This window comes from Ovis canadensis, chromosome 1 (assembly GCF_042477335.2).
Source record: "Ovis canadensis isolate MfBH-ARS-UI-01 breed Bighorn chromosome 1, ARS-UI_OviCan_v2, whole genome shotgun sequence".
In the NCBI taxonomy this organism is placed as follows: domain Eukaryota; kingdom Metazoa; phylum Chordata; class Mammalia; order Artiodactyla; family Bovidae; genus Ovis; species Ovis canadensis.
In genome coordinates this window covers 266,064,361-266,087,617 of record NC_091245.1, presented here as the reverse complement: position 1 = coordinate 266,087,617, position 23,257 = coordinate 266,064,361, and the positions used below count along the sequence as shown (strand labels likewise).

General features: G+C 55.0%; 1 protein-coding gene across 2 annotated transcripts in view; it reads right to left on the bottom strand.

The window, feature by feature from the left end:
- PDE9A (phosphodiesterase 9A) overlaps positions 1-18,996 on the bottom strand; it is a 106,928-nt gene extending 87,932 nt beyond the window's left edge. Inside the window, exon 1 of one of the 2 annotated variants that reach the window (XM_069581692.1) lies at positions 18,551-18,996. In XM_069581692.1, the coding sequence (XP_069437793.1) occupies positions 18,551-18,955 (405 nt within the window). In that variant the 5' untranslated portion in view covers positions 18,956-18,996. The remainder of the gene's footprint in view (positions 1-18,550) is intronic. The other variant, XM_069581701.1, reaches the window with a different exon arrangement.
- Between the last annotated feature and the right edge of the window lie 4,261 nt (positions 18,997-23,257).

Sequence of the window (23,257 nt, the reverse complement as noted above, 5' to 3'; positions counted from 1 at the left end):
TTTGGACCCCACTCTTGGAAGAAGACAAACCAATCCAAATTCCTTTCCTTTGTCTATCAGACCATGCTTCATTTTTATAGCTTTTATAAACTATTAAGCTTTTATAGGGCTCCGTCTTCCCTCAAAGCAAACCAGAGTATTTCAGTCTGGCCCCGATGCCCATGCTCCAGCTCCACGAGTTAGAATTTACCAGGCCAGCTGTTAGGAGAGCTGAACGCCAACTCAGTGGTGGTTTTGCTATCTTTGGGGGAATTGAAAGCTGAATTTTTATTGCTTTTTCAGCACCTGGGAATTATGAGTGTTTAATATATAAAACAAGCTACAAAGAGACCAAGATCCAAATCCCATATTTAACTTTCTTTTTACCTTCCCTCAAGAAATACACATTTTCACCAGAGGAAAGATTGTAGGCTATCTCCCCATCCATCCATGTATATCTGCGATTCCTCTGCCGTCTACCTCAAATTATAAATTACATACATAAAGGTGAATATAATGTTCATTCCATCCTGCCCCTTGTTTCTAGAGCATGTTACAACAGTGTCACATTCAGAATGGATCACTGCTAACCGCCAGGCAGGCAATCACAGCTTCTTTGTCTAAGATAAAATCTGAATTAGGCCTCATTTCTCTTTCCAATTTAAGAGGTATTTTTCTGGCCCTGTCATTTGAAAACATATCAAATAAAAACAAAAAACTACCGTTTATTACTATGAACCAGACACATTACGTACGTTCCCTGAAAAGAAAAAAAAAAAGAGAACTTTTATACATAATGGAAATGCTCTGTTACTACAAAAGCCAAAGGCCTGGCATAACGGAACCTCAGTGCCCACCTCCCAACTTCCACAATTAGCAACACGAGATCCATCCTGCCTTCTCTGTCTCCCAGCTTCTCCCTCCATCAGGGTTATCTGAAAGCTCATTTTGGACATATTATTTCGTGCTCGTGTTTCAGCGTGGGTCTCTAAAATATAAGATCTCTTTCTTAGGATTTAAGATAAGCCACAGTACTACTGTCAGATGCAAAGAAAACTGACAACAATTTCCCTTATTATTTCTCAGATGTCAGAGATCTATCTTTCGGGCATGTTTTGAGGACCGTAAGTAATATGTCCTCCCTGACAAATAAATGACAAGGAACGCAAAGGGGATGAAAAAAATGGATAGAAAGAGGCCAAGGGTGACGGCAAGTAGATGCACCCTGTGGATCCTGACTTGAAAACAAGTGTGTGTATATACGTGTGTGTATGTGTAAGAAAGAGAGAATGGTCCCCTTTTCTTGCCACTTATTTGTCTTCAATTCTTAAAGCAAGCTTTAATGGTGGGGACTGTTATTCCTATGTTGCAGATACTAAGGTTCAGAGAGGGGAGGAGCCCTTCTTCCGAGGTCACATAGCAAGTGAGCAGGGTTGAAAAGGAAGAGCGGCTGCCAGTCCAGTGGCAGGTGATGGTCAGAGCGAGGGAGCGGGGAGGAGCTGGCGGCTCAGTGTGATAAACCATCTCAGATGACGGAGACCAGCGGTGGGTGAGGCCAGGAATCATGGATGCACTTGGGAGGCAGCATATGCCGTGCAAAGCCTCCTGGAGCTGTGACAGGGTGAGCCTGGGGTGACTGCAGAGATAGGCCCCAAACCCCAACCTCGTTGCAGAGCCTGCAAGGCCGGGAGGAACCCGCCGAGGAAAAGCCTCCAGGCTGGGCATCGGGACCTGACTCTGTTCCTTCTCGAATAAACTATGTACTGCAGGCAAGTCTCCCAACATCTCTAGTTTCCGACATCTCATCCTCAGAGTGGACAACACCAGCTCCACCTGCTTCAGGGTGTTGGGGGGCTCCCTTGGGCAGCCTCTGCCCTAAGCCCCACATGCTGGGATGACCACCTCACCCCATGGGTGAGATTCCTTCTCCCCGAGAGGCACAGTCGCCACACGGGCCTGAAGCCAGCCCTCCTGGTTTACCGGCTCTGCTTCTCATGGACTCCAGGGTCATGGGCAAACGCCTTACCCTCTTCAATGCATACCTTCCTCATCTGCTACGTAGGGAAGATACACAGCCTCTATAGAACACTTCCCAAGACTTCTGGGATGTGTTAAGCGTGATCCAAACGTGTGCCAGGCAGGTACCAGCCCCATTTACAGATGTGAAAACTGAGGCCCAAGATCATACAAGCAGCATGGGACACTGGTGGAGGCAAACTCCATTCTGCTGAAACCTGGGCCATGGGAAAAGCAACCCAGGGGGTGGGAGGGTGACTTGAGGCTGATGTTCTGAAGCACATCACCTCTCTAGCATCACCTTCTCTGGGGTCCAACACACAGGAGGCCTTCAATAAACGTCTGTTAGGCAAGAGCATTTGAGAGGCACATTGGTCTCGCATGGCACGAGTTAATACAATCAAATGCAGAGCAAGATCTGCTGGGGAAGCAGAGAGACATCTAAGCCCCTCCTGTCACCTGTTGCCAGGGGCAGGAGATGCGGTGATGTTCACATCACACATGAAACTAAGGGCAGACGGGACATGTCTGTGAAAGAGGGTTGGCTGGGAGGGTCGGGTGGACCACAGGAGCACGGGCACGGGCTGGGGCTGCAGGGAAGATGCGACCCCCTCGCTCTGCCCCATGCACACTCCAGACCAGCGATCCCGTGGGGTTTAGGGCACAGCGACCACATGCAGAGAGCCTGCGGAGCCCAGGAAACGTGGGGCCAGCTGAAGCTGGAATGTGTTTACAACCATGTAGCTGACATCCCTGCAGTCCCTGAATAATGGCCCACTCCCTCCAGTATTCCTGCCTGGAATATCCCATGGACAGAGGAGCCTGGCGGGCTATAGTCTATAGGGTCGCAAAGAATCGGACATGACTGAGCAACTGAACACACCCCACACATTGTTGCTGTTTAGTTGCTAAGTCGAGTCTTTATCATCCCATGGACTGTGGCCTGCCAGGCTCCTCTGTCCATGGGATTCTCCAGGCAAGAACGCCGGAATGGGTAGCCATTTCCTTCTCCAGGAGATCTTCCTGACCCAGGGATCAAAGCTGACTCCGACATTGGCAGGCGGAGTCTTTATTGCTGAGCCACCTGGGAAGTCCATGCCCCTGAGAGTTACCCTCCCCCCAACCCCGGGAACCTGTGAATACTGCCCTATAGTCTCTGCAGGTGTGCTTAGATCAAGGCTCCTGAGACAATCCTGGATGATGTGTTGCTGCTGCTAAGTCGCTTCAGTCGTGTCCGACTCTGTGTGACCCCATAGACAGCAGCCCACCAGGCTCCACTGTCCCTGGGATTCTCCAGGCAAGAACACTGGAGTGGGTTGCCATCTCCTTCTCCAATGCATGAAAGTGAAAAGTGAAAGTGAAGTCGCTCAGTCGTGTCCGACTCTTGGCGACCCCACGGACCGCAGCCTACCAGGCTCCTCCGTCCATGGGATTTTCCAGGCAAGAGTACTGGAGTGGGGTGCCACTGCCTTCTCCGCTGGATGATGTAGGTGGGCCTAAGTGAAATCACAGTCACCAGGGAAGCGGGGTGAGAGCTAACAACACACAGAGGAGACAGTGATGTGAAGAGTGTGAGGCAGACACGACCTGGAGGATACTGGCCTTGAAGACTGGAGGGCTATGGCCACAAGCGGAGATCTGCCCGCAGCCCCAGATGCGGGAAGAGGCAGGGAACGGATGCTCCCCCAGGGCCTCTGCCAACACCTTGACTCTGACCCCAGTGAAGCTCATTTAGGACTTTCAGCCTCTAGCACTGAGAAAGAATACATTTCTGTTCTTCTTGGTTATTCTGTTTGTGGCGATTTGCTACAGACGCCCCAGGGATCTGGCACCCTTGACCTTCATTCTGGGATGGCTGGAATCTCTTTTGCAGGTGGAGTTCTTTAGAGAGCTGGACCATAAAGAAGGCTGAGTGCCGAACTGATGGCTTGGAACTGTGGTGTTGGAGAAGACTCTTGAGAGTCCCTTGGACTGCAAGGAGATCAAGTCAGTCAATCCTAAAGGAAATCAACCCTGAGTATTCATTGGAAGGACTGATGCTGAAGCCGAAGCTCCAATACTTTGGCCACCTGATGCAAAGAGCTGACTCAATGGAAAAGATCCTGATGCTGGGAAAGACTGAAGGCAAGAGGATGAGGTGGTTGGATGGCATCATCGACTCAATGGATATGAGTCTGAGCAAACTCCAGGAGACGGTGAAGGACAGGGAACGCTGGTGTGCTGTAGTCCATGGGGTTGCAAAGAGTGGGACATGACTGAGCGATTGAACAACAGTGAGGAGTCCTTGATGCTATGTGAAGTGTGGAGTGCATACAGGACTGGGATAAAGCTTCAGGACTGGACCAGGGAAGGACAGGTTGAAGAGAGAAGACACTGATGGCTTGGAGGGTCAAAGGCTGTGATTTCCCCTGCTTCCGTAAGAGCTGCTGTGGGTGTGGGGCAGGGAGGTGGAGAGGCTGGAGGGAACAGTGCCCAGTTGGAGGACTTCCGTCCTGGTTAGGGATGTTCACCAGCAGGACTCAGCCATCCAGACGCTATAAACCCCCGCCTCCTCGGGCTCAGTGGGATCTCAGGGCCCATTTCCCACCCAGTCGGCAGCCGCCTTCTCCCCATGAAACCCATTTGTCACGGCTGAGCCACTCAGCACTCTTGCCATCTCTCTGGGTTACTCTGTTTTTTTTTTCACTTCTGGTGTCTTCATTGTTATAAATAATGGATCACAGGCGACTGAAAATGCAGAAAGCGACGAACTAAAAGAATAAGAAATGTGCTGAGACAGGGCTGGAGGTGAGGACGTTTCCCAAGGTTTCGAATCTGCTCTCCTTCTCGAGCTCTAACCCCAGTGAGAGGCAGCTCGTGACTCAGAGCCCAGTGCTCTGCTGCAGCAGAACTCTGAATGTGGTCCCGGGGATCCACTCCAGGCTCAGGGCTCCTAGGTGTCCCAGGGCAGGGAAGAGTGCAAAAGGGAAGGTGCCGGGGAGGACCTGGGGCCCTGGGGACCATCCACGAGGAGCCTGGTCCCAACACTCAGTCTCTCCCACCCTGTCTCAAAGCAGATGAAGAACGCGGGGGTTGGGCAAGGGCAAAAGACAAGAAGAAACCATGTGAAAATGAGACCTAGGACCAGAAGGCGGGAAGGACCCCTCCCTCCAGCTCAGGTCAGACCTCAGCAGACATGGGAAGCAGGCATCCGGTTCCATCATCACTTCCTGGCAGGAATGAATTGGGGATCCGGGGATCTGGGGTGTCTAGGGAAGCTGTGCCTTTCAGCCTTTTCCAGAGAAGGGTCCAGGCTTTCTGGGCTGTATTCGGAGAAAAGTCTTTAAGGAGGTAATTAAGTTAAAATTAGGCAACTGTATGAGTTTCCTGGGGCTGTTGTATTCATTGGCCAAGATCTTTTGGGTTTTTTTGTACAATGATGTGAAAAACCAGGAGGAAATCTTTGGTCAACCCAATAACAAGATACCACAAAAGGGCAGCTTAAACCCACAGAAGTTCATCCTCAGCTCTGGAGGCTGAAGTCTGCAATAGAGGTGGCGGTGGGTTTGGGTCCTTCTGAAAACTCTCAGGGAGGATCCATGCTCTCTCTCTGCAGTTTGGACAGTGGCCAGCACCCCCGGGGCTCCTTGGCTTGTGGACGCATCAGCCCAGGCTTTGCCTCCACCATCTGTTCTCTGAACAGGCACACCTCCCTCTTCTTCAAGGACAGTCAAGTCCAGCCCCATCTCATCTCATCTTGCTTACATCAGCAAATAACCTATTTCCAAACATAGTCCATTCACAGGTTGTTGGGGGGGCGGGTGCGGTCAGAATATGGCCGATCTTTTGACACAACTCACCAAAACATTGGGAACCCACAGGAACAAGGCAAGATGAGGTGACAACGTGGGCGGACAGGAACTGGCCAGAGGAACCTGGGCCATCACACAGACACCCTGGTGAGCAACGGTGATCACATCGAGATGGGAGGCGGGGAAGGCAGGCTGCTGAACACAGCTGGCCGTGGGGCATGGGGGAGCCGACGAGCTTCCAAGTGCAGTGGAGAGAGGCCTTCCTTCTTCCCTCCATCCCCTGCTGTATTTCCTTTTCTTTTTATTGTTTGAAATTTCATTAGAAAAATTGAGCATGCAACGTTATGTGCCACCTGGATGGGAGGGGAGTGGGGAGGAAAATGGATACATGTATGTGTATGACTGAGTCCCTTGGCTGTTCACCTGAAACTATCACAACATTGTTAATCAGCTAGCCTCCAATACAAAATAAAAAGAAAGAAAAAGAAAAACTAGTTTTCGTGCGAGAAAACAAACGTCTCTGGGCATGGGCAATGGTAGCCTCCAACCCCACTGTCCAGCTTCTTATCCAGCCAGAGGCCAGTGTCCACCACCCAGAGAAAACCCCAAAGGGCCCCCCTACAGGTGCTATAAGTGCCTCCAAAGATCAGGGTTTCTGCTCGGTGCTGCTGAACTTTCAGGGGTGCTTGTCCTCGAGGAAACACTGGCCGGGCAGTGTCTCCCGGGCCACACTGAGACCCACATTGTCCCAGGTTGCACGGCACCCATGTCAACCAGCATGTGGAGGCCGTGTGACCCGAGCAGCCTCTGCACCGAGCCAAACAGTTCCTCTTGGGTACACTGCTCCTAAAGTCTAATGCCTGGGGCTCACGGCACTTGGTTGAAAGCTGATACCCCCATGGCTCCTTCCAGAAGCCAAGCCTGGTGTTGCAGAGGAGGGTGGGAGCTGGAGGGGTCACCGCAGGGCTGGAGACGGAGTCAGAGACCCCAGACCCAGAGAGGGCCCCGGCTACAGCACCAACACGAGAGACCCAGGGTCCTCCATCCCAAGAGAGGCCCTGGGCTTCGGGGAAGGGACTGGAAGGAGAGCGACTGGGCATAAGATGAGTCGGGAAAACCAGGGTGTGGAGCTCCACACTCCGTCACGTTCCGGGGGGGGGGGAATATGGGGGCGCAGGGAGCAGGGGTCAGGTGGAAGGAAGTCTCAACATGTCCGTAGTTCAGAACATCAGCTGCGTCTGGCAGTTCATGAAGCCCACACCCTCCAGACTTGTTTACCGAAGCCCACAGACTCGGATCCCGATGATCAGAGCTTAACACCCTAGGCGCCTGGGATGGGCACCTGAGTCTCGCGCTGAGAAGGGCCGCCCTCGGCCTCCACCCACCCACAAGGCTGCTGCTCCTCCGCCACCCAGGCGTCACCTGCACAGGTGTGTGCTCTCCACTCCCCGAGGCTGTGACCCGTCTCATCCACCTTTTCCATCAGTGCCACCAGCGCTGCTTCAAGAAACATTCCTGGAGGGAATTCACTGCTTCTACACGTTTCCCCATTATAACTTGGCCACCAGAAGTGCCCTCCACACCCTCATTCCTTGGAACATTCTGTGCGTCTCTGCCCAGAGGGCACAGATGCCATCTCTCATCTCTGCTCTTTGTGGCTCAGCCTTCAAAACGCCACATGCAGAATCGGCCTCCCATGCATGCTGGGCCACGGCTGCACATCCTCGTGGCTCCAGGGGGCATCCTGGGCCATCCCTGGAGTCACACGTTTCAGTGCTCCTTGTATTTGCTCCCAGCTTTCGATTTTTCTGTTATTAACAGCGACGGTAAGACATTTGAGGCTTACATAAGAAGCTTCATTGAGAGATTTTTTTTTAGAGTATGTATGACCATTAATTTTGAGTCTTTAAGCACTGCCCATATCTCAACTTTTCCCCCTGTGAAGCTTACATAACACAACTCTGAGCAAAAACATCTTGGGGGCTGCTCCCCAAAGCACTCTGGAACTGGGGCGTGCAACAGACAGGCTCCAGACAAGCCACCAGCCACACCCGGCTGCTGCGGCTGACAGTCAGCCTTTACGTAACAAGGAACGGCACTCAGCGTGAGCTGCTTTTGCAAATGTAAACTGCAGGTGGAGAGATTGCTGAAGATCTCTAGATGATCGTGTCAAATGCATGGCCTCTTTTTCTGTGATTTGTAACGCTGTGAAACTAAAAACAACAACAAAAACTCCCCAAGGCAGAAGCTGTGAGGATAAAGGCAGCCTGAGTCACTGGGTTCCGCTAACTGTTCTGCTTACAGAATGAATCAATATGATGTGCAGCTGGCCTCAGGGATGCCTGAGTCCCCTGGACAGCAGCCGGGTACCCGGAGCCTGCGGGGCTGGGCATGGTGATGGGAGGGTGGTGGCCGCTTGCCTTGCGGCTGTGTTCTCTCTGGGCTAAACTGAGGAGGATCTGCCTGTGACAAATGGTCCTAACTCCCACCATCCACGGGTGGGCTCTGACTTTGTCTCCCTGAAGCTCCCCTACCCCGAACACCCATAGGACCAGGCAGCTCTCCCAGGCTGCACTCGAGGGGCGGAGGGCCTGGGTTTGGGGGTATAGTTAGTGGACAAAGGAAGACAGCGAGTTCCCCCAGGCTACAGGGGCCAGTGACTGGCCAAGCATGCTCCACACACGGCTCACTTCCACAAAAAGGCTTCTTCCGCCTAGAAAATTACTGTTAAGTGTTTGTGAGTATCTCTACAACTCCTTCCAGCAGAATAAATGAACCAGAGGCCTAGAAACGCTAATGCAGCTGGAGCGTGTGCAGACACGCAGGCTGCCCCGCGTCACTACCCGGGCTGGTGGTCCCGGTGCATCCAAGCCGAGAGCCTGCACTGGGGGGTCATGTCCCCTCTTCCCACCCTCCCTCCTCACTGCAGTCCCCACAGAGCGCCGCCTCAAACAGTCGGAGGATAAATGAAAGGCGTTCCCGGTCTCGTCTTTCCTGGAAAGAATGGGGGAAGGAGTGTGGCCTGGGGGCCAATCTGGGGAACACAGTCACCAGTGTCTTTGAGCGGGACGCACCCGTGGGGCTGGCCCGGCCCTTCGTTCCACGGGGCATGCCTGGACACGGCCCTGGGCCTGGAACGATGGGGAGACACACAAGGCCAGGGGTCTCGGGAAGGCTCCCCCAACAAGACACAGAGATCTGGCAACTCAAATCCGTGACACAGATGAATAAAAATAAAAACCACGTGACCTTACAGAGCACATACCATGAGCCACCCCATTTCAGCACAGGGCATACACACTTGAATTTCATCACAGCCACCCTTCAAGGTGGACGCTTGCTTCCCCCCAGCACACAGATGAAGACACTGAGGCACATAACCTGCCTGCACACTCACAGGTACAAACGCACACAAACTGCACCCCTCCCTGAATTGATGCTCTTGACGCTGATGTCATGCTGCCGGTAAACGGACTGAGTGTAATCGCAATCGGAAAAGCATCTGTCTTCCCTGAACAGTTTACTCTCATCCCCGCCTGCAATACATCACACTTCATGGACCACGCTGCAAACACCCGCCCGAGATGAACACAACCAGGTCTGGAAAACGGGAGGACTCTGGGAACACAACGTTTTCCAGAAGACACAATAATGCACCACTGCAACAGACCTACTCTTTGCAAACTGAGGAGAGAAGAGGGGAAATGATTCAGGTTTACAAGATAGCAGGCAGATTCACTGATGAATAAATGGGTCAGCAAGATGTGGTCCATCCCCACAGGGCAATCTGACTCAGCCTTAAAGAGGAAGGGCATTCTGACACCTGCCACAACTTGGATTAGCCTCAAGGATGTGATGCGCAGGGAAAGAAGCCAGCCATGAAAGGACAAATACTATATGACACCCCCGCCTCTACAGGGGGTCCCCAGAGAAGTCAGATTTACAGAGACAGTAGACAGAGCCACTGGTGCCAGGGTCTGTGGACAGGGACAGAAAGGCAGTGTTTAGTGGGGACAGAGTTTCATTTGGGGAAATGCGGAAGTTCTGGAGATGGATGGTGGGGATGGTTGCACAACAGCGCGAATGAATTAACGCCTCTGAACAGTACACGTAAAATGGTGAAGATGGTAACATTGTATGTTATGCGTATTTTACTACAATTTTTAAAAATTAAAAAAAAGTATTAGGCAGGGAATCTGAACCCAAATGAACAGAACATTCAGGGTCTTCTTTAATCGTGTCTAGACTGAGTTAAAAAGCAGACACATCACTCTTCCGACAAAGGTCTATACAGTCAAAGCTATGGTTTTTCCAGTAGTCATATATGGATGTGAGAGTTGGACCATAAAGACGGCTGAGCGCTGAAGAACTGATGCTTTCAAACTCTGGTGTTGGAGAAGACTCTTGAGAGGCCCTTGAACTGCAAGGAGATCAAACCAGTCAATCCTAAAGGAAATCAACTGCGAACATTCATTGGAAGGTCGGCTGCTGAAGGTGAAGCTCCAATACTTTGGCCACCTGATGCTAAGAGCTGACTCACCGGAAAAGACCCCGATGCTGGGAAAGATTGAGGGCAGGAGAAGAGGGTGACAGGGGATGAGATGGTTGGATGGCATCACCAACTCAATGGACATGAGTTTGAGCAAGCTCTGCGAGTTGGGGATGCACAGGGAAGCCTGGCGTGCTGCAATCCATGGGGTCACAAAGAGTCAGGCAGGACTTGGCAACTGAGCACCAACAGACAGAGTCAGGTGCTGAAAGTTTCTGTTTGGGCAAAAGTTCCCACTGGGTGAAGAGCTCCGGGAATCAAGAAGGAGATGTGGCACCTGGCAGAGGTGGTGGAGCCGGTGCAGGGGACAGGCAGGCAGGAGCAGGGCCAAGGCACGCGACCACACCATCGACGGCAGACATTACTTTTCTGAGACTGAAAATGCTCGGTGCCATCTCCAAGGCAGCTGAACGCACTGTGCAGTGACCCACAGCGCAGCTGTAAACCGGTGCCCAGGGAGACATGCAGGCACTTTTTAGACTCCTGCAGCTGTATCTTCAGGTGTGCATGGTCTTAGAATACACTTTTCACAGAAAGACTCACAACCCTGGAAATGCAAATAGCCACAAAAGCATGAGGAAACAGCCCGGTGAGCCGAGCAAGAGGCTCCATGTCAACGCCTTTCGAGCTGGGCCACTGACGTGCCCCTTCCATTGGCTGTGAGCCATCCCCGCCTGGAGCCCAGGCTTCTGTCCCACCCAGGCAAGGGCTGTGGGGCCCCTCTTCCATCTCATGGCCTGTCTGTCCCGAGTGGGGAGGGGTGGAGACAGAGCATGGAGAAATCCTTCAGTGGGGTGGGACTGGGCTACTTGTCACAAGGACACCTAAGGTCCCTCTGAGTCCTCTGGGGACCCTCTTAGACCTTCTTGCCAAAGTCCACCCACCCCCCCAGGCCCCAGGAGTGCAGCCTGCGAATCATAGACAGTAAACCCAGGACAGAGGTGCAGGGTCCCAGCCTGTAGTGACTCGAGGCTACCTGTCCACTCAGCTCCCGCTGCCCATAGCCGGGCTGGTGTCTGGGCCCCCATGGCTGGCACAGGGCTCAGCATCCTGGAGGCATCCCTTTCACCTCTTATCTGCACGTTGGTTCTGACAGGGCGCTCTGCCTGTGCTCCTCTTCCCTGATGCCCGGGGCTGTATTCTGCATGTTTCTGAGGCCAAGCAGCCCCTCAGCCCACAAGGGCTCTGGCGAGACCACTGGTGCCTTCGCTCAGGGCATGAGGTAGCCCTGCTGCCAATAGGCATCGCCTCTGCCAGGCTGGAGAAGGAGCTGCCTGGGCAGTGGGCCCCGGGGCCTCAGGGCCTTGGCACTGCCCCCTCTTTGAGATTATCTGTCGTAGTGGGCTCACAGATACGGAACTGACACCGAGGCACTGCCAGGCTCCTTCCAGGGTCTCCGAGGGGATAGGTCCCGGGCACAGGGAGGGGGGCCAGGGGACAAGATGCACTCACTGAGCCTCTGCAGGGGGCCAGCTCTGCCCTGGGCTCCATGTGGGTGGTGTTCAGAGCCATCTGCATCACCCCATGGGGGGCGGGGCTCCAGCATCACACCCACCTCATCAAGGAGAAGGTGACCTCCCTGGGGGCTTCCCCTGGCAGAGCTGGGCACTGAGATGCTGTGTCCAGCACCAGGGCCTCCGCCCACCACGTAGGTGACTGCGGAGAGCAGCCCTGCCCCCTGCACTCAGCCTACAAGGTCTCCACATCATTATCCGTCAACCCCAATGGCATTAGTGGGGTTCGGGCCCCCGGCCAACCCCCTCCCAGGGCCTCCAGGTGTCAGGAAGTGTCTGGCTTAAGAGGCCTCCAACCATAGCCCGTGGGAAGGAGGGAGATCTGCAGCCTCCTGGGTTCCCTGTGGCCTCGGGCTAGAACGCATGAGACCCTGCGCCTGAGAGGCCATACTGGGGAGCACGGGTATGTTCCCTCTGGAGTCAGGTGGCTGCACCCTAGCGGCTGATCTATGTGGTGAAGAGAGACTGAAAATGGAGACGTTCACAGCCCAGCTGGAGACAGGGTCATTGCGGGCGAGGGGCAGGGTCTCTGCCCCATGATGACTGGGGCTGCCCCCATTTACACTGAAACCCCCAGAGGGTGTGGAATGACCCCCTTTCTCCAGCTTCCTTGGCTGCAATTAGCTTGTGTGGCTGCTGCTGCTGCTGCTGCTGAGTCGCGCCAGTCGTGTCCGACTCTGTGCGACCCCATAGACGGCAGCCCACCAGGCTCTGCTGTCCCTGGGATTCTCCAGGCAAGAACACTGGAGTGGGTTGCCATTTCCTTCTCCAATGCACAAAAGTGAAAAGTGAAAGTGAAGTCACTGAGTCGTGTCCAACTCTCAGCGACCCCATGGACTGCAGCCTACCAGGCTCCTCCATCCATGGGATTTTCCAGGCAAGAGTACTGGAGTGGAGTGCCATTGCCTTCTCCATAGCTTGTGTTACCATTTCAAAATATCCTTTTAAAGCTCTTACATGATGAACATTTAAAGGAAGATAAATGACTTTGCCAACAAAGGTCCATCTAGTCAAGGCTATGGTTTTTCCTGTGGTCATGTATGGATGTGAGAATTGGACTGTGGAGAAGGCTGAGAGCTGAAGAATTGATGCTTTTGAACTGTGTTGTTGGAGAAGACTCTTGAGAGTCCTTGGGCTGCAAGGAGATCCAACCAATCCATTCTGAAGGAGATCAGCCCTGAGATTTCTTTGGAAGGAATGATGCTAAAGCTGAAACTCCAGTACTTTGGCCACCTCATGCGAAGAGTTGACTCATTGGAAAAGACTCTGATGCTGGGAGGGATTGTGGGCAGGAGGAGAAGGGGACGACAGAGGATGAGATGGCTGGATGGCATCACTGACTCAATGGACGTGAGTCTGAGTGAACTCCGGGAGCTGGTGATGGACATGGAGGCCGGGCGTGCTGCATGGGGTTGCAAAGAGTCGGACACGACTGAGCGACTGAACTGAACTGAAATGACTTTGCTGGGACTTCCTTTGGAGGACGACCAAGGGGAGCCGCCATCCACCTGGTGGTTATGTGAGGACCCAGACAGCAGCAAAGCCCAGAGAACTATGGAGGGTTTTTCAGACGATCCCTGCACAGATGAGCCAAGACCCTGACGATGGGCAGGGAAGGGAGGGTCTGAGTGAGAGGCGAGCCAAGCAAACGTCTGAGGTTGAAAGGGACCCTCCACTGGGCTTGGCCAGGTGGCTGGACAGACATCCCAGGAGGGGAGACATTTCATGAGCCAGGGAAGGACTCCAGGCCTCGCCACGCTGACCACACTGGACAAGACTGTGGCAGGGGCACCCTTCAACAAACAGAGGACAGGACTGCCCTGAAGATGAGCAGCCAGCCTGAAAGGCCAAAGCCTGTGTCTGTGCCAAAGGCCGGCGAGGCTGACGTCCTTGGAGGGAGCAGGGCTGGAGCAGGACGGGGTACATGGAGAGCCTGTAGCAGGGCAGGCAGAGCCAGGCCCCCCAGAGCAGGGAGGAGGGCCTGAGCCCCAGGGAAGTCGCTGGGGAGGGGATGGCGGCCTGGCCCTGAAGGTCCACAGGGGCTAACTGTTGGCTCCCGAGGAATCCAGGGCAGGGCCCGGGGCCCCAAGTGGCAACAGAGCCAGGTTGAGAGGAAGGCACCACATGGAGAGGAGCCTCGGCAGAGGAGGGCTTAGCTCCAGGGGCAAGAGGGGGAGCAGTCCCAGTACGGAGGTGGGGGGACCCAACCACAACCAACCGTCGGGAACTGGGAACAGCCTTCTGCTGACATTTCAACAACTTCCCAGGGCTCTGTCTGCTCTTCCTTCCAGGTTTTTCTCATTTGTTCCATTGTTTCAGGGCAGAAACAACCAAGCAGAACTCAAGCGGCCGATGCCCATTGAGACCTGGATTCCAGCTATAGAGCGAGGTGGGGATGCAGCTCAGAGCGGCTGAGAGCACCTGGTGAGGGGCTCTCCTGTGGCGGTGGTGGGGTGGGGGGACATCGCTAGACAGGCAATGCACCAATAGATCCCTTTCAGCGCCACTTATGATGGTCCCCAGAATGACTGCTCTTGCCCAGACAAGGCTTCTCACTAAGCCCAAGCCCAGGGCCAGGGATCCCACAAAGGCCTCACTCGGCCTCCCTCAGAAGGTGGGCAAACCCACACCCAGACGTGCCACCAGGCAGGAGTCTCTCAAGCTCCCTGATGCCAGTGGCATCATCTGTCTTGCCCCAAGCAACCCAGCCAAGCCCAACCCTCCTCTGGAGGCGGGTGGGAGAAAGGAGCAGATTCTGAGGTGGGGGAAACCTTGGAGAGAAACAGCAAGCCCTCTGGGTGGGGGTAAGATGCATCAGCTCCAGAGGGGAGTCCTGACAGGAGGGTTCCCGGCTCCCATTCCCTCCACCTTCAGCTGGTGCCGAGTGGTACCAGGTCCCACCTGTGCCCCCGACAAGTGGCGGACCAGGAGACATGGACGGGTGTGTGGAGATGCAGCTGGCTGCGCGAGGTTGCCGCCCTGGCCTTTCAGCAGTCGCAGGCCGGGTCCTCCTGAGGCTGCCTGGCCTGGGAAAAGGGCCCCTTCCCAACCAGGCTGGTCTTCCCTAAGGAAGGAAGCCTCTTCATGGAAACCCACACGTAGCCAGCATCAGCCCATTCCACAAGCTGGGTCCTGCTGTGTCCCGTCCCTCACCGGGCGCCCTGCAACAGCAGCAGTTCAGTCTGTCCCTCCCGGGGGGAGCAGGATGGGGGAGGGTATGCAAAGGGGCCATGGCTTGGTGGGTCTCACTGAGCGCCATGAATGCCCCATTCACCCTGGACCCCAGCCCTCAGCAAGGAGCAGCTGCTCAGTGAACACTTGGGATAACTGAGTGATTTGCCCTGTCCACTCTGATTCCTGCAACAAGCAGGACGACGAGCATCCCCACGCGGCAGTGGAGAAACGTGACTGAGGGAGGTTAGGGAACTAATCCAGATCTGAGAGGCTGGAAGTGGAGGCCCCGAGGAGGGACTGGCTCCCTGCATGCCTCTTCGTCCCCTTGGAGGCCACTTCTGGGTAGACCCAGGAAGGACCCAGACCCGGGAAGATTAGCCCCGTCTGCCCACCCCGCCCCCAAGCCACCTATGCACAGCCTCTGCAGGAAAAGCCCGCAGATGGAATATGGATCCTTCAAGGGAACCCCAGACCCCTGTGGCGGCCCCGCACTGAGTACCTGGGGGGGTGATGTGACCTGTGTGCTCGAGTCTCCTTCATACCAAGGAAGCAGGGAGCCAGTCACCAGGGAGCCACCAGTTTCTCTAAGAATCTGGAACACCTACAGCATTATCCCTAGGGTACATCCTCAGAGGGGACGCTGGCAGGCCATCCCTTCGGACAACTTTAGATCTGCCCCCCAGGCCGTGCTGGAGCAGATACTGTCCGAGAAGCCGCTGCTCTGAATGTTACCTTCTTTCTCCCCTTTTGGGCCCTCCCTGGGGGGAACAGGAAGGACCAGAAGCCGGAGAACTGGAGGGACGGAGTGCAGAAACAACGTGGGAGCCGCCGAGGGCCGACGGTCCCCACCTCCCCACCCCCCCACCCCCCACCCCCTCGCCTCCCCAGGCTCTCCCCTCAAGAGTGACTTCCCCAGAGAGGAGAAGGGATGGATGAAAGGAAGACAGAGCACAACGGCATGCCGGGAACTTTGGGAATTAATCCAGCGCCTGGGACTTTAAGAAACCGCGGCCACTGAAAACGTTTCTGTAGGAGCTCTCAGCCCAGGATTTAAAGTCCCAACTGAGCTGCTGGGTGTCAGTGTGAGGTAGGCTGGGGGTTAGGACTTCTAGCACACCCTTGGAACCCCAGATGATCCAGCTCTCCCCAGGGCTAAAGGTGCAGCCAGGAGCCCTCCCCCCCCAGTCCCCTAGCACCAGCGGCAAAGGCAGAGGACACAGAGCAAGGTCAAGCAGCAGTGAAAGTGATGGCTGAGGTCTGAGGACCACGGTCTGCCTCCTCTCATTTGTATCAAAGGGCATGGACCAACCACAGAGAACATCACACCTGCTGTGTTCCAGAGGGTTCCAGGCACTCAGTCTACATGGCCTCCTTCACTGTTCACAACAGTCTACAAAGACAATGCTCTTGTCCCACCTTACTGGCCTGGAGGCCAGCTCAGGAGAGCTCAGGGTTAGGTGTCCAGGATAACAGAAAGCGGTGGAGTTGGCACTCCATATCAGATCTGGCCGCTCCTGAACACAGGTGCTCACTGTCTCCCAGGACTGCCTGCCTGGATGCTTTTGTGGAGATCACCAGAACCTCGAGTATCTCAGCAGCAAAATGTCCCCAAGGACAGCCGAGTCAAGCCCACCACTCAGCGCTCCCCTCCCTCAGAAGCCTGTCTTCCACTTGGCACCCACATCCCATTGGACTTCTCCAGGAAACCTTCAGGACATTCTTGGGAGGGAACTGTCACTTCTGATGCTGACAGCATCTCATCTCACCTCTTTCAAAAGATAAAAGGGGTCGAGCTTTGATAATTTTCCTCTGTTGGGATAGAAAAATTGTGTGTGCTTGTGTGTATGTGTGTGTCTTTGCCTGTGTGTGTACATGAGTGTGTTTGTATGTGTGCATCTCTGCCTGTGTGTGTGCATGTGTGTGTGTTTGTGCTTGTGTGTGTGCGCTTGTGTGTATATTTGCCTGTGTGTCTATATGTGGTGTGTGCATGTGTGTGCTTGTGTGTATGTGTGCATCTTTGCCTGTGTGTGTGCATGTGTGTGTGTTTGTGCTTGTGTGTGTGCCTGTGTGTATGTCTGCCTGTGTGTATATGTGTGTCTATATGTGGTGCACGCCTGTGTGTGCTTGTGTGTATGTGTGTATGTTTGCCTGTGTGCGCTTGTGTGTCTCTATGCGGTGTGTGCACATGTGTGCGCCTGTGTGTATGTGTGTGGACACATTTTATGTGCACACTGTGTGTGGATGCATGTGCACACGTGTGTGTCCATGTGCGCATGTCTGTGCACACGTGCCCATGCTGGAGCATGGGAGTACTCAGCGGAGGGCCCTTTCTCCCTCTGGGGAGGCTGTTAAATTCCTGTGCACTCACAGATGTCCAGTCCTGGAAGCCAGGGGACCTGGGGGAGTCCTGCGCCTGGTGACCACTTGCCCTCGCTTCAGAGCCCCTGCTCCCCATTATCTGGTTCCAATGAAGCGGGCTACGGGGGGGAGGAAGGGGAGCCCATACTTCTCCTTTCTTGGGATCAAGCAGGGGATGGGGCGAGAGTGAGGCTGCTGGCAGAGGGTGTCTGAGAACCCCAGACACCCAAGCCCTGGAGCCTGCTCTGTGCCCGGCTGGGGCATCTCCTCCTGCTTCCCGGCTCTGGGTGCGCCTTGAGAAGAGCAAAGTGAGCTGTGGCGGATGCACGGCTTCCCTGGTGTCCAGCTGGAGCATTTCCCTCACTGTGGCCTTCCTCTCCCCCACCCCCCAGGACCTCAGAGGGGGCTTAGGGAAGCGTCCTCCAAGCCAGCTCTTTTTGTCCCTCTCTGCCAATCAGAAGCAGGAGATGGTCTGAATGCAGAGCTCATCCGGAGGGTCATCAGGTCTCTCTGCAGTCCCCAGGAGGTGAAGCAGCCCGGGTCACCCCCTCCAGGCTCAGGGCTGCCCACCTGCTGGGATGGGGAACCGAAGGGGTGGGAGATGACAGCCCCTGCCGTGCCAGCCTCCAGCGACACCCACCCCAACCTGCTCCCCGCTAGGCAGGAAGCGGTGCCAGGCCCCCGCAGGGGCTTCGAGCTCCAGGCACCCCCCGCCCCCCCCTGTCCGGGGTGTCCGTCCCGCGGGTCTGCCCACCGGCTCCTGGGGCGACTGTTCCAGGGTCCTTCCACCGGAAATGAAAGGCTTAATGGGCCAGCCTCGGAACGTCGGAACTCAGCCTAATCAGATTTGTTACAAAGAAAGCTCTGCCCAAGGAAAGGAAAAAATACTCCCCTTGCGGTCGCCCCTTTCCACCGGGCCGCGCGTGGGGACACCTGCCCCGCGGAGCCCCGCCGCCCCCCGCCCAAGTTGTCGGAGGCCGCAGCCGCCTCCGCGGATGCGCGGGCGCTGGACCGCGGACCCCTCCCCCGCCGGCGCCCCCTGGCCGGCCCCCACCCGCCACCGCGACCCCGCGCGGTCACCGGGGAGGAGCTGCCGGCGGGCGGGCACGGCGAGGGGCGCGCGGGGAGGGCGCTCGCAGCCCGGCGCGGGAGGCTGGGGAGGGGGCTACCTTCTGAATGCGTCCATCGATGTCCAAGTAGATGGCCTTGGGCCGGTAGCTGGAGGAGCCGGTTCCCATCTTGCCGAGCGCTGCACTTGGACTTTTTACTGTACTTTCTCGACGCCAGCCGCCGCGGGGAGGGCGGGGCGTGGGAGGAGGGGGCGGGCGGCGGGCGGACGCGGGGGCCAGCCAACCAGCGCGCCGCCGGGCGGGGCCGCGGGCTCGGCTCCTCCTCCTCCGCCTCCCCTCCTTTTCCTTCCCGCCCCCTGTCTCCTCTCTCCCCGGTTTACACTCCGTTCTCCTCCCCTCCCACTTTAAGGCACGCCCCCTCATCGTCCCTTTGACTCCAGCCGCCTTGGGAATCAGGGCCAAGTGGGTAGCCAGTCTCCGATTGCCCTCTGGACAGGTGCTCATAGTGAGTGACTCCCTCTGACTGCAAAGCTAGTCGCTTGCCCACGTGACCGGATTCCCATAGCGACCCCCTCTGGCTGCAGGGCTGGTCACCTCTCAGGTGACTAGATTCCCATAGCGACCCCCCCTGGCTGCAGGGCTGGTCACCTCCCTGCAAAGACAGTGCTGCATTAGGACCCTTTTGCTGCCAGTGGATGCTCCATCATCCATCAGCAGGCACCTGGCTGGCATGGGTCCCTAAGCTATTTGTGACCCAAGGACCACTTCAGCCTGGGGGAATCCCCTGGGTCCATCTTTCCCTGCTGTGAGAGCCATCTTTATTTAATTTCAGTAGGAGATGGGAAAAGTTCCTTCTCCTTCAGGTACCTCCTTCCCCTAAGTTTGTGTACACCCTCGAGAGTGATCGCCTCTTCCAGCTGAACCCAGAGCTGAAATGGCAATTTTATTTCTGTCCTCGTGTAGCCACCCGCTATTTGCTGGCTTCAGCACTGTTCTGGTCGCCACCCCCCTTGTTAATTGCTACAGGGAGTGTGGGGGAAAAAAGGGAGGGATTACAGGCAGCTCTTGACCTGCAGATCCCAGTGGGGACTGCCTCTGCAGCTCCCCAGTTCTCTTGGGGGTGGGAACAAGTTTGGGGGAGGGCGGTGATGCTGAAGGGCTTTCAGTGCCTGTTGCTTTTGGAAGCCAGTGTAAAAACCAGACAGAGAATGCAATTATTGTTTCATTTTAAGAGAATTCCAAGCCACTGCTTTCCATCTGTTGAATGTCTGGGGTTTGCTTACTGAGAGAGTGTCTGGGGCACATGGTCTCCTTCCTCCCTGCCTGTCTGCCTGGGCTAGGCTGGCCATGGCCACAACCAGTGGTCTTTGCTTTTCCTTTTCTGACCATTTGGCCCTCACCTAGTGGATGGTCACTGGCTTTCCAGACTCCTCCTGGCTGTCTGGGGAGCTGGCCAGACTGGAGCCCTGTGCAGCGTGGGGGTCATCATCTTCAGATTTGGATGGTCCAGCATATGTCACTTCATGTCCCCTGCCTGCTCTGGAGTGAGGTGGGAGGGCTGATTGGCTCTCAAGGAATGATGATGGTTTTGCTCTTGTCTCCAGTGCAGTGACGGGACCATGTCAGAGCCTGGGCACCACATGGTTTGCTTTAGACGTGGCTGAGGACGAGAGGAGGAACTAGGAGGACTTTAGGTTGGAGGATCAAACCCCCTCGGTGGTCACAGCTGGCCACTTGACTCACAATTATGAAATGTATCAGATCCCCTGGAGGATGGTACGGTAACCCTGTCCAGTATTCTTGCCTGGAGAATCCCCTGGACAGAGGAGCCTGGTGGGCTACAGTCCATGGAGTCGCACAGAGTCAGACACGACTGAGTGACTTAGCATACACATGAGCATCCCCAAAGATTGGAGTGAGTGCTGTTATTAGAGCTTAGTTTTGTTGTCAAACGTTCTGATGTTCTCTGGGTTTATCTGGAGACTGATCTGCAGAGCTATTGTGCTGCCTGGCATGGAAACCTTATTGCCCGGCAGATGGCTCATTAGCCCGGTACTTATCTATCCTCCATGTCTTACTGTCATCTGACCTTGCTCACCCAGACAATATTATTCTAGAGCCCAAAGGCTGGATGCAGCTCTGTAGGGTCACAAGCACTGATCAGAGGTTGAGGTCCTGTGACACCACTGGTGGTGGTGGGGTCCTTATACTGCCTGGCTGATTCTATATTCAGAATAGTAATTGCCCCATAAGTATCTGACTGACTAGGCTGTGTCCAGTTACTCCATCCCTGAGCCCCCTGGGAGCCAAGGTTCCTTCATCTATCAGTGGTGCCCTTGCTGTGTGTGGGCGCTGATTGAGGCCCTGGGCATTCAGTGGAGAATAAACAGAAATCCCAGGCCTGGAGTAGCTGGCGTCTTAGTGGGAAACAGAGGAGACAGTGTAAATAAATGCAACATGTAGCATGTTGGATAATAACTAGTACAAAGGGGAACGTCACGTGGGGAAGGGGTGTGCTGTGGGGTGTGCAGAGCTGACACTGGGAGGGTGGCTGGGCAGGAGCACACAGGCTTAGAGAGGGAGCAGGGGGTCCATTTCCACCAGAGGAAAGAGGCTTTCAGCAAAGGGAGCAGACCCAGGCAGAGGCCTGTCCCGTAGGAGTGAAGGGTGGGGGTGGTGGAGTGGGGCCTGCAGAGGGTGTGGGGTCAGAGAGCCAGGAAGTGGCAGGCCTCTGGCTGGGCCATACCAGGGGCGTGGTTCCACTCTCTTGGACAGAGCCGTGCAGGAGGCTGAGCAGAGGAGGGAGGTGGTCCTTTTGGGTTTAGCCGCTGCTGGGTGGAGATGCCCTGATGGGAAGGACCAAGGGGAGACCATAATCTTTGGAAGAGTGGCAGTGGTTTGGGCCATGGGGATGAGAAGTGGTTGGATTTTTTTTTTTTTTTTTTGGTTGTACTGGGTCTTCATTGCTGCACACAGGCTTCCTCTAGTTTTCCTCTAGTTGCAGCTAGCGGGGGCCACTCCTTTTGCCGTGTGTGGGCTTTTCATTGCAGTGGCTTCCCTTGTTGTGAAGCACAGGCTTGGGGGTGTAGGCTCAGTAGTTGTGGTACACAGGCTTAGTTGCTCCACAGCATGTACAATCTTTCCAGACCAGGAATTGCACTCATGTCCCCTGCACTGGCAGCTGGATTTTTATCTGCTGAGCCACCAGCGAAGTCCCAAGAAGTGGTTGGATTCTGCATTCAGTTTGGAGATCTTTTCACTCTTTCATTAAGGGTCAGTGCTTACAGTGACATTATATCTGTGTCTTGTCTCCCTTTCCTTCCGTAAAAATGGGATTCTATCTAAATTCATACTCTTTCACCCTGCACGGCCCCTGGTGTAAGGGTCCAGGAGCTAGCCCTCCCCTCTGCATACACCACATCTGTCCCGGGGTATTCTTGACCTCTATTCCTGATCCTGGCGTGGCCACCAAAATTGTAGTAAATGAAAGTTCCCAGAATCAAGGTAGAGCCCAAGGAAGCGCCTGCTTCTGCCGGGTGGTCCGGGGGCTGGGATGAGGAGCCGGGGTGGAGCTGGAGGCCTGGGGGGTCTCGTGGGAACTTGGCCACTGAGTTCAGAGTCCTGGGGGAGCCACAGGGAGGGACATTTCCAACTGTCTGCGGTGTCAGATTATGCCTGAATCTCCCAGGGATGGGACAGAAGTCAAGGAGCTCATGCAGGTGAAAAGCCAGCCCCTCGGGAGGTCTAGCCTCCATCTCTGGCCCCCTGTGCTGAAACACCTTGTAGTGTCATCCAGCTTGCACAGGACCCATCCTTGTATGCAGAAAGTATTAGCCACTCAGTCATGTCCAACTCTTTGTGACCCCATGGACTGTGGCCTGCCAGGCTCCTCTGTCCGTAGGATTTCCTAGGCAAGAATAATGGAGTGGGTTGCCATTGTATGCAGAGCTCACCCCTAATTGTCATAAGAACCTCATCAAAAAAAAGAACTTCAAGTTAAGGTATCAGAGACTCACTACAGATTAGAAGGGCCAAGACTGTGGCCTGAGGAGCTGGATGCTGGTCTCAGGGTCCCACACCAGCCCTTCATCCCTGGCGAGAGGGAGCTGAGCCACAGTGAGGAGAAAGTGGAGGGCCTGCCCTGTCCCCCCAGGGAAGGTGACCTTCAAGAAGGATGGAGAGATGGAGAAGGAAATTCGGAATCCTCAGGAAAAGTCCAGAGCGGGTAGCTGTCAGTGGGAGGAGGCGTCTGTCTAGTGTGGCCAGGCCAGATCAAGCAGTGCCCCTGGACTGGGTGGGTCAGCGGGCTGTTGCTGGAACAAGCTCCAAGGGCAGCCTCTGCCTGTTCTCTCTTGGCTCTAACTGGTGTTTTTAATGACTATTCTGAAAATAATCCAACCACTTCCTGTGCTGATTCTTCTGATCCGGGCGTGTAGGGACCACAAAGTGAATTTGTCAAACAAGCAATATGCATTAGTGATTACTGCATACAAGGCATCGGGCAGGCCTTGTTCAAGGGATTGGAGCATGTTAAAAGGGGTCTGGAAGCACTACGGGAGAGGACTAACATCAACCAACAGGTCAAGGGTAAGATGCTTTACTTCCCAGGTGGCGCCATGGTAAAGAATCCGCCTCCCAATGCAGGAGACGAAGGAGACTCGGTTTCGATCCCTGGGTTGGGAAGATCCCTGGGAGAAGGAAATGGCAACCCACTCCAGTATTCTTGCATGGAGAATTCCGTGGACAGAGGAGCTTGGCAGGTTACAGTCCAGGGGATCACAAAGAGTCGAACACAACTAAGCAAGT